Below are 15,423 nucleotides of genomic sequence, written 5' to 3'. Positions count from 1 at the left end.
AGAAATGCTCGTAATATATATATACATTACTTAAAGTATACCTTCATGTTTAAGTTTACCAGTAACCATATTTGCCATTAATCATCATATTGGTTAGGTTATCAACTGTCATAATGTCATTACTTAAGACTTTAAGTTAAGTAAAAATATGATGTATGTTATGTTACATAAGTTATGTATTATTTATTTAAAAAAACATATTCCATTCATACATAGAACTTTTTTACATTTTCAATAAATTGTATATAAAATTACGTATTACATTTTATGAAAATATCTCTCATATTTTTACTATATGAAAAAAAAAATGATACAGCCAACATTCTTTTGCACTTATTGTTCCTAATTATTTTATAGTTAAATCGAATAACTGCACATATTCGGATTACAACAATGACTCGGAACAATGGCTCATTTTATTAAAGTATTTGTAGAAGCATTTTTAAATTTAAACAAAAACGTCGTTACTGACAATTCAGAGTGATCTCGTATATCATTCATAAATTCTGGTCAACCATGTAAACAAATTATTTTTATCCGATTTTTGGATTATTTTATATTATATGCATATACCTGTTATCGTTCAGACTTCGAAGATGCAGATAGGTCGGTGCTGTTTTCACGCTGGCAGGTACTTCATTTTTGTAACAATATTTAGATAGTATGAAAAGTGAATCAAATTTTTTTTAAAAATTTAAACCAATAACGTTTCTTATACTGTTGAAAACAAAGGTAACGGCCCTAACGACGATATTTTTATCGGCCACAGCGGTTGTTGTGCTCTCACTGTGCCGAGCGCGTAGTTCAGTTTTTACGCGAGCAAACTCTTATAAATTATAATTACGGGCCTGTATCAGATTCCACGTGGAAAAAACGGTTTATCATACGTAAACCCAACACAAATATCGGGATTTTCTCCCGTGGATTCGTCGTGTTTGCACGCATAATACGAGTCGATCTGAATCAATTTTCCGAGCACGGGCACTTGACGCACAATGGTGGTTTATCGGGCGCTTTCTCCGCGCACGTAATCCCCGTAAGGATCAATATAATTTGAAAATTATATTTTAAAAATTTCACACGAGCGTTTACTATTTTTTTTTTTTCTGTTGATGTATTTCCAAGTCGATGATCTGAGTTGATTCACTACGTTCGGTGATCATACCGAATAGCGTCATACTGTGTAGTGGTCGTGTGATGTAATAATATACCGTTAATTACTTTTAGAGTTTTAGCCATTGGTAACCCAATCGTGATATCTCAACATCGCTTGTTCTAACCGTATTTTTTCTAATTGCTGCACCCCTCTGATATGCACAACAACAGTATGCAATCCACTGGTACGTGCAAATTCATATTATAATACAGTCAAAATGTTATTATGGTACACCGACTGCCGTAACTGAAAACCGTTTGAGTCGAGATGTTCACATACGAATTTACGGTCAATAATTTGACACGCGCCTATACCGATATATATTATATACAGGCACGATAAGGGCGTGTATATAATTAAATGGATATAGTGACTACAACCAAAATGTCACGTTAAGTTAAAAACTCCGTTTAGTGCCTCGTGACGTCAGAAAAAAATACATACCTACATACAAATAATATTATACACTATGCGGACAGTAAAACGAGAAAAATTTTTTTTCAACAACAAACGACTCAAATTCACAATTATTACTTTCCTCAAACAGTCGACACACGTTCAGAAGCTGATAAATGAAAACGAATCAACGATCCAAATCGTTTTAAAATGTATATAAAATATATTAAAATTCCACGAATCGAATAAAAACGAACGCTGTAGATAAGAATAAGACGTATCCTTAAATGTTTTTTTTTTTTTTTTTTGCCCAGCAAATGGCACCCAAACTCATATTATGTCTTTGTTGTGACACTGTAAAAAGTCAACACACATTTTACACGCAGTTCAAAACGAAAATCGCGTAATCTGCATTCCGATAGTTTCTTTGTCCAATGCAACATAATATCATCGTAAACTTTTAAACTCATCCAATTAGTTAATTTTCTAATAACGACTATTATTGTTATAACTATTATAATATATAGACATTGGACATAATATATGAGAATTTTCCATTTATATTCAAATACGTTTAGTTAATAATATTTTAATGGATATATAATATGGTTATTACATTAGATACCTAGGTATGGTTTAAAAAAAAACATTTAAGAGAATGTCAGCGAACTCTTTGTTTTTACTTTGACCCACGTGCAACATGGCGAATTTGTGTTCAGCTGCAGATCAGACTTTGGTTGTCAGCTTTGGTATTACGGTGACCTATTATCAAAAATTCAAAGTTAACAACATTATCTGGGTTTGTACGTTGGTTTTTTTATAATGTTTAAATTTTAATTATAGGTTTATCGTGTACCCTTGAAATAATATTTGTCGCTGTTGCCATCAAATACGAAATACATTTGTCTGCGTGACATGACGATTTTCAAAAGCCAGATCCAGTAATTTTGTTTGGCAAGCATTTATTTCTAATCTCGTGTACTCAGAGTCATATTGTGTTTCAGGTATCCATTTTACAGTGCCTACAATCATATAAATTTAATTATTTACGTAAAATATAAATTATCCCACATACCATTTTCATATTGATGAATGTTGATTGTTGTATGATTAATATTATTTTCGAAATGTTAAATCAACACGTGGTCAACTGCTATTTTTCAGGAAATTTATGTTACTAAAAAATAAAATACTAACATCAGAAAAACATTATTTTTTATTATTAGCTTCATGAAATTTATGAAATAATATAATATTACTTACACAGTTTAGTATATTATAAATCATCTTTAACTTCAGACGTCAGAGCCTACGTGTGATCATAATAAATATACAACAATAAAATCTATATTATCACTATACCTAACATTGCCTTATAATAAACTACCGAGTCGTTCACGAAACCATTAATTCCCATTTCTTAAACTCTAAACTTTCGATATTAAAGTGTTCAGGAATTGCGATAATTTAACGAATGAAATTGTCAATATATTTACGATAACAAGTAGGTACGAATATCTACACGACTTTTCATTGCTTTTGTATAGGTATACTGTTATTATTATTATTATTATTGATATTGTTTTTGTTTTTTTTTTTTTTTACCTATACATGTTAAAAGTTTATATAAGTTTATATTAAATGAAAAACAAACAATTGTATAGCAGAAAAATAAACAACGTATGCCTGCCGGTGGAAAAAAGTGCGTACCCAACCCTCTTCACGTCGCAATAACGGCAGCGCAAAATTGTCTTGCACCCCGTATAATTAAAACCGCGTATAATACCTGTATGTTATCATTATTATATTATTATACTGTTGTCTGTTTCCCTTTGTAGTCGTCATGGTCACACTATCCACACATACGCACACGCGTTTTGGCGACGACGGATCGTCGATTGTACAATAATCACGCGAGTCTTTTTGTTTTTTTACCACCGCCTACCCTACCCAATATGGCAATAAAATCGACGTTTGAACTCTGCGTGTACCGAATTCGCCGTTCCGTGAGCGACCGCACACGTATCCAAGTACGTCCTGTCGTCGCGCATCAATCACGATTGTACTATTGTAAACCCAAACTCTTACGACATCATAATATTATGTTTAAATATATAAACGATACACACTATTGTTATTATTATATCGAACCGAGAACATGTTGCGCTATTCAGCGATGTCAATATTGTGGCCACACACACACACACACACTCAAGAGCCGGCGATTTGAGTGGGCCGGACGCATATGTAGAGGGTGGAGTGTCAACTTGTACGGACTGTCACGAAATGGAAATCTAATAAAAGCCGACCAAGGCGAAGGCCAAGACAACGATGTGAAGATCAAGTTAAAGAAGACCTGAGGATAATGGGAGTGCTGAATGGAGAAGAGATGGCGACGCACAGAGAAACGTGGAGAAAGATTGTGCGGAAGCGGCAATGGGATCAAACGACCTTGAATAAGCAAAAAAAAAAATAAAAAATTACTATCGCAGTAAAATCTCTATTATAACGACACCTCTAAATAGCGGACACCACCGAATAGCGGACGTTTTCTTGGGAACCAACTACATAAACTCTCTACATACCGAACCCTTTGAATAGCACACATCTCTTAATGGTTGACAAATATCAGCGACTGACAGTGTCCGGTATTTAGAGGTTTTACTATATATATATACCGTGCGTATAGTATCCACGCGCTTGAGTCTTTTCACAGTTCCCACTTTATATAAATAGTATGCTTCACCTATTATTATAATACGCGGTAGATACTGGTGAAATTGGTAGTCCAAACTGGCTACAATAATATATATTATAATAAAAGCAGTACAACGATAGTAAATTTGATGCCGTCGGCCGTTCTAGAATAATATAGTTGTAAGAAATATCTTTCTGAAGTTGGTTCATCGAGATAGGTATGGTCGATATATGTACGAAAAATAATGATTGAAGTACGCTGACTTCCGGTGCACAATAATAGTTGTACGGAATGTTCCATATCAAATCATAGAATAATTGATACGAATGTCTTATTATGTCGTTATCATCTTATGTACAACATTACACTCGCGTGGTACACATAAGAATCAACTGCAACGTCCGCCAGAGGGAGAGGGATGAAATAATTGTTACACGTCTTTATTATTTGTGTAGGTTAAGTTAATCCATAAGTCGAAGTTGTATCGGTCGTGCGCGCGTGCGAAGATGTGCAAGAAGACTTTTATCGATGACGTTCGCGCCGCGATGCGCGTATGTGAGGGAATAATATTATAGTGACGATTATACGGGTGGGAAGAAATTTTACTGCAAGTCGAGTAAAAGAAGTGAGAAAAGTTAGAGACGATAGACTTGTTTTTATTTGGACAAGGGTACGAAAAAAAAAAATAAAATAAAACTGCGGAAATTAGGTCATCTGGAAAAGTGGTTTTGACCACGCGCCGCCGCCACGTCCGTTATTTGTACAAAACAGTCGAGTAAAAGTTACGCAACTAATGGACCCCCCGAGAAACCGTTAAAGCCGGCCGCGTACACGGCCGAGACCATATTATAATTAAGACGTTAAAATGCACGCCAAAACTTTGTCCTTTCCACTTTTTTTTTTCTATCATTTTTATTTTGTTTCCGCCCACCACCGCAAGAGCTTGCGGAATCACGCTTCACAATCGTTTCACAATAGTATATTTTATTCGACAATTTATCGTGCGTTGATCCCCGATGACAACTTTTTGAACGTCCGCCGCGATGGTGTTGCACCCATAATGGTATCATATATGATTGTGTGTGTGTTGATTAGGCACGACCACGAATCAAGATAATATTATACATATACTTACTGGATGCGGAACGGAAGGAAATGAACTGAATGGACTATGGTTGCTAAGATGCGGCGCACCACCTGGCGCTGCTTTACGTACTACGGAATCAGTACTACCACGAAAAAAAAAATCATTAACTTATTCATAATAAAATAATGTAAAGGTACCTAAAAATGTTAATGTTCTGAAAACCATATAGTTGTAATAATAAATAATAATGTTTAATTAATTAATCACAATTTTGAATAAGTATGATAAATACATTTTAGTGGGTAGTACTGGTAGTGTTCTTGACACACAGCACCTGATCGTCTCAGTACTTTCATACTTTTTTTTTTTTTTTTGCACGATAACCATGCATCGTCCCCTAACCGGTATAATATTATGATCTTAACATTCGCGAGCACGACTTTAAATTATACAGTGACTACATGTCTACATGCCGACAATACGACACGAAAACTCCTCTGCATCGGCGTTTTCTCCTCGGCTGCAAAATATAATAACTGTAATCAAATACGAGTATACATACGTATATTTGATTTGTTATGATAAATATTTATTCGTCGTTAGGTACACTATAATGTATACATAATGATATTATTATATATAGTACATCTCACTTTATATTATTATGATAATCAAAAGGCATAACGCGAGTATAAGTATACTATTTTTCCGACGACATTATTGTTTTGTTTGCCTTGCGCATATTATTATCCTCTCTCACGTGTGTGTATTATATTATAATGACAGACCGTAAAGGCAATCCGACAGTTCGTCATTCGATGAATTTCTTTTTTCGTGTTCGTAACCGTATAATGATATCGCAACGAAAACATTCCGCCATACTCCGTGCAAAAAAAAAACGCCAAGTAGGTATAAAAAAAACAGCTCTAAAAGTTGTGATATCATTTTAAAAAAACTTTAAACTATAGACATCATTTGTGTTAAAATAATCTGCTGAAAAATTGAACTTGGCTTGGTGAATTCAAAACACTCGATTACACTACCTATTTCAACGATAGTAGACTATATTATTATAATTATTCTTTTTTTTTATCGATCATAAGGCCGGCGACTAAAGCCATTAGCTTTTGTAGGGGTTATGAACTGTGGTAGGTAAAGTCGGTAAGTTGTTGTTACGGTTTTACAGAACGTGAGCAAACACGCGTATGTGTGGTTAGACTTTTACTACTTCGAACACGGGTGGTCACCCATCCGGGAACTAGTAGCATCGGTCGTTGCTTACTCTCAGTCACAGCCCCGCACAACGCCTTGCCACACTATATTATTATTATGTACTCATTATGCTATAGTATTTTAAAATATTAACTTTAGTCGCCAAGCTAACTTCAATTTTTTAGCGGATTATTTTTACATAGATACCTCATTATTTCGGGAACATACCTATTGGTTTTACAATGATGTTTTTTTTTTTTTTTTATGAAATGGGTTAATATGTTTATAATTGGTTGCCATTGATTTCAAATTATAATAGTAATAGTAAAAATTTTAAATTTGTATTATTTTTTTTTTGCGTATTGGTTGTCACAGGTGTCGGACAGTGCATTGCATTGTAAGGGAATATTATCTAATAAAATGTTGAAAATACGCTACAATAATTTCTAGTTAAATTGGCTTTAACTCTGCTGGAATTGTTCAAAATGATTTGGAAACTATACCATGCACTTCTACGTAAAATTTCCAATTAGATAATTGTACTTTTAAACTTCATTATTTGACTACAAATTTGATTTAGAGATTTTTTTTTTCGTGAATCATGTTGGTTGCTGTAATTATTATAAGGATATCATATAATATATTATAGTCCGGCAGTTTAGCGTGTCTGGCCTACGTGTGTATTTTAAGGCGCTCAATTTCTTTTTATACTTAGCGCGACCCCGCTGAGTCGTTGGACAATTATGTAATTTTATATGATACACAATATTTGAGGCTGTATGTTGCGGAACTTTCAAGACCCTAGGATTTTTTATGCGCACACTGAAAGAGTTCAAGCTATCAAGATTCCTCGAAGCTAATTATTGCTCTCTTGTCCGGTCTTCATTGAAATATACGTCTGTGCTCTGAAAACCATTTGCGGTAGTCGATTCTTACCATTTAGATCGAGTCCAAAGACGATTTTTGGCATCCGCAGCTTATGTGCTGAAAATAGACCATCCTCCGCAAGACTACTATCCAGTCGCGCGCAAGGTCGATCTAACCTTCTTAAGCGGGTTGAACCGAATTGGGGGGGGGGGGGGATGCATTAAAAAAAAACATTATTAATATTATTTTTAATTTATTTAATCTACTGTACATTTCTATCTGAAATCCATTAATAACAAATCCATGATACTAAACTTTGAACAATTTTTTAGGGCTTGCAATACGAATTTTGTTTTCGAAATATAAACTATATTATAATATTTTAAATTAAAATATTAAATACCTACTAAAAATTACTTAATAATAAAAATAATTAGTACTTTTGTAGTGTTTTTAAAAAGGATAATATTAGTGGTTCAATTCATACTCCTGCTCTGCTCTCACAAGTGAACTTTAAAATTTCACTTCGTTCCACATGATCTCGAGGTCTCTTTGTTGTTCTTAGGCAGAGTACCAACTTTGGTAGAAACCAGTCAATTGACCGCGTGATGCGTCTGGGTAACGAGGAACCCACTTAATTATTTTAATGAATTTTAATATTACATCGTATTAATTTGTTTTTTGTACCATTATGTTAATTTGTATTTTATATGTAGTTTAGTTTATATTGTAATCTCTGTTATAATTTTCATATTTTTCTATGTCCAATCGTTAATTGTTATTTATTATATCGTGTGAGGATTGTTGTGTAATTGGGCCTCCGCCCGTTATATATTTATCAAATAAATCTAATCAAATCAAATATAAACAACCTCTGCACGTGAAAATATCACAAAAAAAAATTCAAGCTCATTTAATTAGGGCCGAGGCAATTCCCTCCCCCCCCCCCCCGGCTATGCTAGCAAATATATTAATGTTTCACAAAATTTTAAATTGTGATGAAAATTATTGAAAATGTATAAATATTCTTGAAATTTCCCCGCACCACTGATGAGAATTCTATCTACGCCTTTGGCTAATTGTATTATAAAACGTATATCGTGTATATTTACGTAGGTTCATATTAATTATAATTAAGTATTATTATTACTATTAAATCCCTCATTACGAGGCATAGGTTTACTTGTATTTACACTCGTTAAATAACTCGTAAAATTAGTTCGGTAAGCGGTAATAAGGGCATAATGTTTTACTGAAAATCGGCGACTGAAACTCGTACGTACCTAATTAATTAAGTTGTAATTTTAAACGCACCATTCGCATATACTGCAGGGATATTGCGTTTTAAAAGAATTTCTTTTGCGCATCTTCGAGGCACGCAAATCGCGTATGATAGAAATACATATTATAATATCATTAATGGAGTATTCGAGTGGCCTGCGAGTTAAATTCGTATTTAATTTCAGGCGGTCATAATATCAAAAGGTGTTATTCATTATTTCGTTCGTACAATAAGCACGATTTCGCACAATTTGTTAGTTTTTAAATTTCGGAGATAAATAGTTTTAAACAAGAGTCATTTGCTTTCATCTAGGTATGAAATTCTGCTAAGTTGTGGTACCATTTGTTTTGAGGCGTAGGAGATTCTCGATCATAGTTCTTACAGCTAACATCCTTACACGTGGTTTTTAGATGATTTGTGAATTATTATTATGAGTGAGAAGTGATAGCGACCGCGATGTGGGACATTTTAAAATTTCCTCATAAACTCGAAACTCGCCTGTGCACAAAATATTAATGAATTAACCGCTTAATTGCGCTACAATAAATATACTAGTTTAAAAGTATATAATGTTCTCGGATTTCTCAACATTATTTAGGTGGACATGTCATTCAAATTTATAAAACTATAGTTACGTTCCAGGGTAAACACAATAAAATAAATCACAATTTATCAATTCATCGTAAAAAATTGTTCAGCAATAAAATAAAAATTATATTACGAAGGCTGAATATGTAAAAATTATGTGGCATATGACTATGATATTATAAGAAAACTTTTTTCAACTATAGTGTTGTTCATTCATAAATATATTAAATAATTAACCTCATAAAAAAATGTATTTTTATTATTATTTACTCTATATGAATATAATTAATATACCCACCAATATTATTTAATTTAAAAAAAAAAACTTAAATTTTTCTATTTTTTATCAATTTATTGATTTTGACCAAACCGGAAAATAATTTTTGGAGGACAGTGATAATCGGCAACTTGCATAGCGTCCTCTGGGTAACGGTAAATGGTTATCATGAAAATAATATCTCTGCTGGGCGAAATTTACAATATCATTTTTCCCTTTGTTGCGGGTACAATTTATATTCGTCCATACGGCTCGGAAAACGAAAAACTCGTTATGCACAGAACCACGAAACTATTGTCACCTGCGGGGCAGTGGCTCAAGCGCAGCGTCGCGAACTCGTCACGAGGATTTTATAAATTGCCCTCGTGGGCGGGAGCCGCTATTCGATACCACGGTATAGCGATAAAAATAATAAGTGATAACTATAACAGTACGCTGTATAATAATTAGAACACGTGTTTTCCGTTTCGGACACTATAGCTCGGCGTCCGGGAAATAAAATAACGACGTCCCCCCCCCCCCCCCCCAGAGGGTCGTTCACGCCTGCGCCAACCCATCACCCCCGGTCGCCACACACACGATACCTATAGAGTCCTAGGACGTGGTTATTGCCACGCGTATACCTTTATACTATATACGTATACAGTTCCACCCACTATCAATACCCGTTGCCCATTACAAAACCTCCACGGTACACTCGCTATACCGGCATGCGTGGGTACGGTTCGCGGTAACAAACGAGTGGACCGCATATTATCTGCGATCGTGATTTTATAGTAATGTACACCGGTATAGGCACTAATGCGCGGACACGGCCCTATTAGCTATAATTAAAGTCGCTTCCCGGCGAATGCCGTCGTGTACCGTCCGAAATCTCGAGTTTACCCGACTACACACTGTTTATTGCATTTTTCCGTGACTGCAGTTTCAGCCATTACGATATTACGTTCCTATCACAACACTAATCGTATCAATGTACATTGCTATCGTTTCAGACCCCAGACGACCGTGGTTCCCGGAACCGGTACCGAACGTGACCGTTATCGTGGGCAAAGACGCCCTGCTCACCTGCGTGGTTCAGGACTTGCACCATTTCAAGGTAAGTCGCGACGGTCGTTGATATCTGCATGATATTGTACTTGCTGAATTCACGCAAAGCTCGGCGAATCACCCTGTACAACAATAACAACAATTATTATTTTACACGTAACCGTTTACCGGGTTATGTTACCTTTTTTCCGCCTGTCCTAGAGCTCGCGGTTATAATTTTTTTTTTTTTTTTATTATAATATTTAGGTATGTTCACAACCTTCGGAAGGAGCCTCGTTATTTATTGTTTTACAATTACCGAATAAATTCGGCGTGCACATTCTGACAGCTTGAACCGAAAGTCCATTCGATAGTAGTTATTATCGAATTTTCTGTATTGAAACACACATATTATATAGGTATCAGTTTCAGACATCAGTTTCTTTTTGGAAATCAATTGGTTTGAATGGTTTCGTATATATTTTTCTCATACACGTATACGGCTGGGTCCAATCTCCCCCCCCCCCTCCGCAAATGTATTCAAAAACGACGTTTTTGGCTGTGTACTTAATTTGATTCTATGTTTACATACAAATTATGCCCCCCCCCCCCCAAAAAAAAAAAAAAAAATAATAAATATTTTTCTGAATACTTGCGTAATTCTTATAAATCCAGACATAATAGTAGGTACGCCTACTTATTCAAATAATATTAGTATATCAAACAGATGACAATACAGATCAAACCGTTTAGTTTATAAACGTAATTTATTTGCACAGCTCAAGGGTTGTTTTACAGTTGTCACTTGTTAGTAAGTTGTTAGTCAATCGTTTTTATTTTAATCAACAATTTAAATACGTGTAGGTACTAGGTAGTTATAATAACAGCTCGCCTTACAATACAATATATATGTATAACAGTTCGCCGTGTCGAGACATTGTTCTTCATCGGACACAATCATATTAGTTGTTACGCTCTGAGATATATTTTTAAATTGAATAACTGATAATTGGATCAACTAATATGATTTAGAATGCACTTTGAACGATTGAGTTTACTCATTTGAAATATATAATGAACAGTAACCAAGGATTTCAGCATTTCATTCCTGTCGTTTTTTTTTTTTTTTTCACTAAAATCGATTTTAGTTGCAGAGTAATAATTGCAAATGCAATTTTCATTTAAAACGATATCCCCACAAAACAAAGCCTACAGCTAAAACATCACTAACGAGGTATTACTTTATTTTAATACTTGATTGAATTAAAAATCCTATCCGGTCTCATAAATATTCTTTTTTTCAATGCGATTCGTTCAAAATTCATGGATTTTTTCCCCTTGTTGTTCATTTTTTCTCCCTGTTTATTTTTTCTATTGGTTTAGAACGTTCGACAAACAACTCAGAAACAATTAAATGCTTAAATGAATTGTGCTCGGTGTGGGATATAAGCCTTTATTTTCAGACTTAAAATATTTAATTAGGTAGGTACGTCTCTTGCAAAATAAAAACCATTTTCCATATTTTATATATCAAAATTATTTCAAGAATAATTGTAATTTATCACATGTCCATGCTCATGTAATCAAATAATTTCTTAATTGTTCTACATACTGCCTAGGTTTTGTTGCGCCGTTACTCGAGTTTTAATTCAATATATAAATTATCACTAGACTATAAATAAATAAAATAATACTTACACGCAATTAACGGTAATGTAATAAATAACTGCAGCCTGTATAAATACGTATTTATCGAGAAATTAATTATTGTTATGCACATAACAATCATGGTATGTAAAATAATTGTATGAAAAAGTGGTTCTGACATCAAACAAATGTTGTAATATTATTCCATACTTAATAATTTTACGTTACATTGTTTTTATCTTGCGGTTTTTACCATAAGTAGTTCATGTATTAAAAATGGTTTCATTCGATAATATACACGGTATTACGATTATCGTTTAATTTCACGCTTTATAAAATGTTTTGTGGTTTTCTTATAACCTATTTTATCACGGTTTTTACGACTTACAATAAGTACTTCAATTCCATTCATTGAAATTAATCGTATATTTACACGAAAGAAAATCATTATTGAGTTATTTATGTGCGATAATTCGACATAATCTCGAAGTTATGTTGTTTTAGTAAAACAAAAAAATGTCTTATTATAACGACAACCCTATTTTTGTTAGTGTTTATAATATTTTTTATGTAAACGTTTTTATAGTTGTAGGTATACATTTTTGAAGAAAGTAGATGTCACATGAACTTAATTAAGCTTGATTTCGATGAATACATTTCGAATGTTTGAATAAAAAATAGTCATATCGTGACTGCGGTTGTAACACAATTTAGCATTTACTAATAGTTGAGGCAGAAAATACACTATACAATTTGAGTGTCGATTTATTTGTTCAAATCAAATGGATAATCATCAAACATATAACCTATGTGTTGCTATATAGTTACGGTTATCATATTTACTTCCATTTAAATAATAATTTTTTTGAATATGAATGTTTTCGTTAAATTTTTTATTTTTTTATAAATACCAGCTCGTTTTGAACTTTATTTCCACCAATTGTTGGAATTTATTTATTTTTAATATTATGTAATTGGAAGACGATGCTGCTTTATATTTTCGGTGGGCGATTTAAGAACACACGTTTAAGTATATTTAATGACAAGACCAGTCTTGTAATAAACGAGTGGAAAGTCAAAGAAACTTTTTTCCCTACGAATGAAAATTAAATTTCAAAGGGTTTTAGTACAAAACGCAGTCACTTTAATATTAGGTTAAGTTTTTTCCTTGTAAACTTGCGTTAAAAACAATTATGATTTTGAAACATTTAATGTTGAGTAGTAATGTTAATTCCTCTCGTATTTTTAATACATTTAATTTTTTACAAATTCATTGTATAACACGGTATTACACAAATCCCGACTATACATTATTTTTAATTCATTGTTTAACACGTTATAATATACTCGCATAATAAACATTTATTTCATTTTTTTTTTTTTTTTTTATTGTGTTGTTTAAACGCACATTTCCATTATATCTTGCCAATTAAATGAATAACAAAAAAAATATATTTTAATACAATACATTGAAGCTAAATGAATCAAATACTTAACATATTATAATGTAAATGTTAGTAAGACGTATGTTCCGTCATAGCGGCCAGCGGGTAGGATAAAATATAGTTTTCAACAAAAAAAAAAAAAAAAAAAAAGGAAAAAATGTAATGAAAACTAATTTGTAAATAACGAAGGAATAAAGGATTTTACGGCGTTAAAAGTACCGGGGACGCCGGAAAATCAATAACAGCGTTGGCTTTAAAGTCATCTCGAAAAACGTGGACATACATAACCCATTACATTTTCTGTAATGGCATCTCTTCGCGCTCCGTGGTCTGAATGGACTACTCGCAAAGATTTCCAATAGGTAAGCCAAACCAGTCTGTAGTCGACCAACGTTCATCTGTGTACGATATTTTAGGGGCAAATCGGTCGAGTATCCATCTAGCGATGCTCAGTCATTATCACATCATATGGTACTGTCGTATGTCAGGTTTTGACGGGCAAAATCATTATACTTTCCTCCATAAACAATTCATTATCCTGTAACATTTTTGAATTCGTTATTAATCCCATATAAAAATAAAAATAAAATACAAATTTTGTTTTAGGCGCAACTACCGGTCCCACGCCGGTTTCATTCACTATGCCCGATTGAAAAATTAGTATCATAATTAATGATATTAAATAATTTATTCTTCGTTGTAAACATGATAGTACCTACTGAAAACCATTACCTTCACTTACAGGAACAATTCATTATTCCACATAGGATTCTGTAAATATTACGTAATATATTTTTTTTGCCAAGTGTATGGCCTCTTGATTACAATATTGTGAGTTGTCACAATTCATAATAATTAGTCTTAATTAGATATTATGTACTATTCACATATTTTTTTTTCATGCAATTTCAATTAGTAATAACAACCCACTTGTTACGTACTATGATTGTGATAATGTAATTGTACAATACTTTAAAAGGTAAAACCGATTTACAGACAACCTAATAAGCCGATAATTTTGTAGATGAAAATATAATCTCGAAACGACGATAATTTACTAGACAATATCGAGAGTTCAGAGTTTTATTAGGGTAGATCGTAAGTACTAGTATTTGAAATTCCAACAGAAAAATTGTACAATGGTGTCATAATACAATTATTTATTTATTACTTTATATTTATAAAAATACTACGCCAGACAATATATTGAATTCACTGTAAAATTCATATTTATTTGTACCAATCTAACTTTCTTCAATTTTTAATTAAAATTTAATCAAATGATAAAACTGGTCAGTGGTCAAAGTATAACCCTGCCCGGACAAAATAGTATTTTAATGCATTGGCCAAAAACACTGGGCAATGTATGATATTTCCCGACGGCCTATACATTTCCCGTATCAAACGACATACCAGATTCCAGCGATGGTCTGCCACATATAATACCGTCGATTATCAATACGCTAGTATTTGCAATCAATGATATTATGATCAATAATTAGTATTGATTGTTTGATATGATAATCATCTCGCTTTTCTCAAATTTCAAGAATATTTTTATTCTTTTGGTTTCTGTTCAGCCTGTAAATTTTCCGTAACAAACGACATAGTAGATTCCAGCGATGGTCTGCCACATATAATACCGTCGATTATCAATACGCTAGTATTTATAATCAATGACATTAAGATCAATTATTATTGATTGTATGATATGATAATCATCTCGCTTTTCTCAAATT

The 15,423-nt window shown here is 33.0% G+C and overlaps 1 protein-coding gene across 2 annotated transcripts in view; it reads left to right on the top strand.

Annotated features, from left to right (window-relative positions):
* LOC132949743 (lachesin-like) overlaps window positions 1-15,423 on the top strand; it is a 277,467-nt gene that overhangs the window by 211,510 nt on the left and 50,534 nt on the right. For both annotated transcript variants that reach the window (XM_061020791.1, XM_061020790.1), the window contains exon 2: window positions 10,559-10,662. Coding sequence is in view for 1 of the 2 variants with exons in the window: in XM_061020790.1 (XP_060876773.1) it covers window positions 10,559-10,662 (104 nt within the window). In the remaining variant the exon portion in view is untranslated. The remainder of the gene's footprint in view (window positions 1-10,558; window positions 10,663-15,423) is intronic.

This window comes from Metopolophium dirhodum, chromosome 7, assembly GCF_019925205.1.
Source record: "Metopolophium dirhodum isolate CAU chromosome 7, ASM1992520v1, whole genome shotgun sequence".
In the NCBI taxonomy this organism is placed as follows: domain Eukaryota; kingdom Metazoa; phylum Arthropoda; class Insecta; order Hemiptera; family Aphididae; genus Metopolophium; species Metopolophium dirhodum.
This window is presented reverse-complemented; position numbering and strand designations above follow the sequence as displayed.